At 42.3% G+C, this 5,294-nt stretch overlaps 1 protein-coding gene across 1 annotated transcript; it reads right to left on the reverse strand.

Moving 5' to 3' along the window:
- Window positions 1–290: 290 nt before the first annotated feature.
- Window positions 291–1,601, reverse strand: LOC137536685 (interferon-induced protein with tetratricopeptide repeats 5-like). Its single transcript, XM_068258918.1, has one exon. It carries the CDS (start codon window positions 1,599–1,601, stop codon window positions 291–293), a length of 1,311 nt encoding a protein of 436 aa, XP_068115019.1.
- Window positions 1,602–5,294: the final 3,693 nt, after the last annotated feature.

The raw sequence follows: 5,294 nt of genomic DNA on the forward strand, positions 1-5,294 counted from the left end.
GCATTTTTTCTCTATTCTGTATTAGAAACTAAGAAATATTGCAATACCTATTTTGTTCCAGACCACCAACTGCTGGTTTTCTGGTGAAGTTTTGATAGCAGAAAATACTTGCTTTAGTGTTATATTAAATTACTCTCTACCATTAGAAGTCTTATTCCTCCCTACGTAACAATATATAATATTTTTGGATTAAAAAAATAAGCAATTTTTTTTAGTAAAGCTTATAAAACATAAAACCATAAAAAAATCACTGTGATTACACTTTTGGGCCTTACTTCTTGTACAATTGTCTATTCTCTTAATGTGCCTTCCAAACTAGATATTGCCTCTACATATTCCTCATTGTCTGGCTGAAGTTGAAGGGCTTTTTTATAATTCTCAATTGCCATTCTTTCCTGTTCTTCTTGCTGATAGATGAAACCACGCAGCCCATATCCGGTGGCATCGGCTGAATTTTGGCCAATCATGTCTTCAGCAATCTTGTTCAGGTGACCTATAGCATATTGTCTGTTCTTTGTTGGATTTTTTATCAATATTACTTTCTTAAAATGCTTTATTGCCTGTTGCTCAGAATTTCTGTTGAACAATTCATATTGTCCCCAGATGAGATGAAGCTCTTGTTTCTCTGCATTGGTGATCTTTGCCATGCCTGCAGCTTTATAAAATGCTTCCTCTGCCCTTAAATAGAGTCCTTTTCTTGCGTACATATCACCCAGTGCAATGTATGCTGCTAGAAATGTATCCTGGAGCTCCACAGCCTTTTCCAAATGAGATATTGCTTTGTCAATAGCTTCAGCTCGTTGCTGTCTATAATGGTTGGTAGGCTGTCTATTTGACCTGGCTTGTTGCTCCCTCCTTTTATTTATGGTAACCAAACTTTTGTAGCAAATTCCGAGCTGATGATAAATAGTAGCAGAAGTAGGAGTTAATGCAATTGCTTTCTCTAGAAGCTCAGTGGCTTCTTCAGCATCACCCGCTCTCCTGTAAAATGTTGCTGCATATCGAAGGACATATGGAGATCCTGGCTCTTGTTCTAGAGCCTCTTCTATTAGTTTTCCTGCTTCTTGGTACTGTTTATGATCTTGATATTGCAAAGCAAGGAGAGTCTTCACAACGGTATCTTCTGAGTTGTATTTAACAGCATTTTCTAAGGCATCAATAGTTTCACTGAACTCGGTTTCGGGATAATTTAAGGATGCTACTCTATGTCTTGCTGTAGCGTAACCTGAATTCAGTTCTGGGTGCCTTTTGTCAAACTCTAGACCATTTTTAAAACATTTTGCAGCTTTTTCATAGTATTTACTACCAAATAATAAATAAGCCCAGCCTTCCTCACTGTATATGTCTATTAACAATTTGTGGTTCTCTTGGGCAAGCTTATAATTCTGCTTAATGGCTTCCACCTTTTTAGCATAGGCGGAGCTCTTGATGAAATCTTTCTGATGATAGAGCAGCCAGGCATAATTGCCGTACATCACAGTGCGCTTAATATCAGCGTCTGGGTCAGAATCTTGAATTTGTTCCTCAGCTTTTTGAAGCTGGTCCATGGCTTCATCATAGTCTCCTCTCAGATATGTTAGGTAGGCCCAGAGGTTGTACATCCTGTGTTTAGGGGCCCTGATGACATATTTCATCTGATCATCAAGCCTTTCATCCATATAATCAATACCTAGATCTTTTTCTACGTGCAGGCCCCATGTAAAATGGCATTGTAGATTCAGCAGATCGGTCTTCAAGGATTCTTCAGTGATGGAACTGGAGGATTAAGCATACAGAAAACAAAAAATGAGAACATGGAAGCTCAGTCTGTGTGATTACTTAAAAAGAACAAGAGCTGAAGTTCGGGTTCAGAAAGACATACTTACCTAAGGAGAGGGAAGCCTCTGGACCCTAATGAGGCTTCCTTTGCTGTCCTCTGGGTCCCCTGTTGCCACTTGCAGACCCTCCAGCTGATCAGGGGCAGGCCACGCTCCTCTTCTGAAACAAGCGTGGCCAGGCTCCAGCCCTGGTCGGTAATCTTCGGAATGTCTACGCTCAGCAACGGGGCACCAGAGGTCAGCAAGGGAAGCCTTATTAGGATCCAGAAGCTTGTCAGGAATATAGCATCTAGTTATGAGGCTGATGATGTAAGGATAACAGGAACAAATTTCTATCATTTTTCTAATCTGCTGTGTTATGTCAAAGGTGTAGATATGCCAGGCTAGATTCCTGGACAGTTCATGTGTGATTGTGTGTGTGGGTCAATAGACCTACATTTGCATCTAAAGAGGACTTCAGTGAATAGAGCTGGGGTAATCAGACAATGGCCATGGTCTGCTCCTAACTGGGAGATGGGAAATCTCTGCAATTAGGGACTGTCTGCCTAGAATCTAATTAGGAGATGGCTATTCAGGCCAATACTGTCAACAATGTTTTTGTCACCTGTAACTTGGACTAAGGGAGTCTTTTCATGTATGTACTAAAGTACACTTTTTAACATGTGGATGTTAGATTCTGGAAATGGAATTGCTTTGAAATCTGTAAGTGTAAACAGGGTACTTGCTGTTCTCAGGATACAATCTTACCTGTGAAATCTGCAACCTTCAAAAAGCTGAAACAGGAACCCTTTGAAGTTCGCATATCACAGGAAGATTATGACAAGCGTTCGGTGATGTCACAAACGGGGAAATGGCATTAGTTCCTGGGGGCTGGGCATTAAATGCCCCAGGGGACACTTCAGACTATTTAAGCTGGTCCAGAACATACACAGGTATCTTCTCTCGAGAGTAGCTCATTGCTAGAGATGATCCAGAGGAAATCGGTAAATCCGCGTCTCTCCACGGTTGGACATTTGCGATGGTAAAAGTTCACTTTACGTTTATTCCATTTTTATTTTTGGCAACTTATCTTGTGTGTATCTTTGTAGACTCTTCATTTTGTAACTTTTTATTTTGTTTTTTGTAATCTTTTGTATATATTCTGTTCTGCATCGTTACACTTTTTCCTGGAATATTAAATTATTATTTAATAAGCTTGACTTCTGCTATACTAAACTAACACTCATAGCCTAGAGGAGACTGCAGTGTAGCTGTGTATAAGTCCATGCCTAATTGTATGCTTGAGCAACACTACCATATGAAATTGTAATTGCATTGTGTGTGGGGGCGTTTGTCATACGTTGGCCTAAAGCGCGCAGCTGACCCAACGTACAAAAACGCCAGTGCGAGTAGCTCAACAGCTGAGTGGCTAACAGTATCGTTCGGAACGACTGTTAGTGGTTTTGCTTCACTACAGTGTAAGATTGCAACTGTGTGTGTGTGTGTGTGTGGGTGCGTGGCGTTCCCGTATTCGGCCTAATCGCAAAGCTGACCCGAATACGAAAACGCAGATTGCGCGCTGAGGACTCGACAGCAGAGTGGAAGTGTCTAGCGAACCGCTAGTGGTGGCAATGAGAGGTGTTCTGAGGGGTCCCAGCCTTGTTTTAGCTTGAATAAGGCTGCTCCCCGCTTGATCTGGTCAAACCCGCAGTCGGGAACTGTATACGCAGGCATGCCGCGGGTCGGTTCCTGACAACCTCTTCTTTGGTAAGATATGTGATTTTGTACCCATGCTTTGGCTCGTGTACACTTTAAGGTGCATACATACATTCAGTTTCTGTCATTTGTAGGGATCAGAACTCAATACCTCGGGTGACAGTTTGGGGCCAAGTTCTGTACAGATGTGTTAATAGCCTGCAGGTTAGCGACACATTCTGTTGTTATGCAGGGGTGAGGAGGGCTGACAAGGCGGCATCCAATGGCGCAAGCAGGTTGAGTAGCAGCCAAGATGATATGCCAGGATGATTGCTCGCTGACTCATCAAGAGGGATCAGGGGCTGCTGTACACACGCAACAGACCCCTTGGTTAAGAAACATCTGACGTATGTTTAAAGGGTTAAAGTAATACTCAAATCTCACAGATCTCCTGGGATTTGCAGCACTGGGTTGATGACACAGTGAATAGAAACAGCATTTTTTCTGGAAAGGTTTCAGGCCCAACACTGAGGGCTGATATACTTTCTTCTTCATTACAACACAGCTCTAAGCACTAATGTTTTTCTAAACCAGTGCAGACTCTCAGTATTGGTGTTCTTTCTTTGGAGGTTTCTAGCTAATATCCACATACCTCCAACTTATGGAGAAAAGTGGGACTTAGTGTCGTAGCTAAGGAGCTGTGGGCCCCGATGCAAGTCTTACAATGGGCCCCCCCCCCCAAGCACTCTATAAATAACAACTGATACCGCACACCAAAACCTGCCAATGGCAACTACAGTGTCAGAGGTGCAAGAAGGGGTCAGGGGATGGGGAACGGCTTGTTAATAATTACCACTATTATTAAATATCTTTAGAAGTGATTATTATGAGCACAGGACCAATAGAGAGCTAAAACTGCAGTTGAGGGAGGGCCCTTCGGGGGCCCCGATGCGGTTGCAAACTCTGCAACCCCTATTGCTACGCCCCTGCTGGGACCCTAAGATACACCCCTACCACACCTTTAGCCACACCAACATTTTACATGCATAGCACCCCCGCCCTCCCATATACAGTTTGCTGGTTTCTAGTGGCCCCCCTCCCTCCTGTATGCAGTTCCCTGGTGTCTAGTCACCTCCTCCATAATCTAGACACACACAGTATAACCAATTATTCAATAAATTCACACAGTAAGCCAAACAGTATAGCCAACTACCAGAAATATTTAAAGGTGAACCTGATATAGGGATCCAGTGCGGTGTGAGGTAGAAGGAATGAGAAAAGGAAATTGGGTAAAGAGGTAGATCAAAAGACAAAATGAGACCACTATTAGGGCTGAAAATATGCTGGTCATTTGATAAAAGTGCATAAATAAGTGCAGAAACTGCATTAATTAACAAGCAATTAATAAGTAAGGTAGTGGATAATTAAGTGCTAGTGCTAAATAAAAATGCAAAGCTAGGACCACCAGCAGGGAGTGAGATAGGCTTCCACTAGTGCAATGTGATTTCGTTGTGGAAAATGCGTAAATGAATGCGGATGCAAATTCGTATGCGTTTGTATGCGAAGAATTTTTGTAAGTATGCGATTTCAACCATGACAGTGCCTGTGTGCTTTTTCATAAATTTTACGCAAAAACGTACACAAATTTCCATGGAATATCCGCATGGCGAAAACGCATGCAATTTTCCTATTAATTACATTACATGCGAATCGCACACTATGCTTGCGGTGTGAAAATACTGATGACTCTGCTGTGCAGATTTTTTTCTGTACAGCCCAGCGCACAGATTTTCTTGCTAGTGG

The sequence above is a fragment of the Hyperolius riggenbachi genome, chromosome 10 (genome assembly GCF_040937935.1).
Source record: "Hyperolius riggenbachi isolate aHypRig1 chromosome 10, aHypRig1.pri, whole genome shotgun sequence".
In the NCBI taxonomy this organism is placed as follows: domain Eukaryota; kingdom Metazoa; phylum Chordata; class Amphibia; order Anura; family Hyperoliidae; genus Hyperolius; species Hyperolius riggenbachi.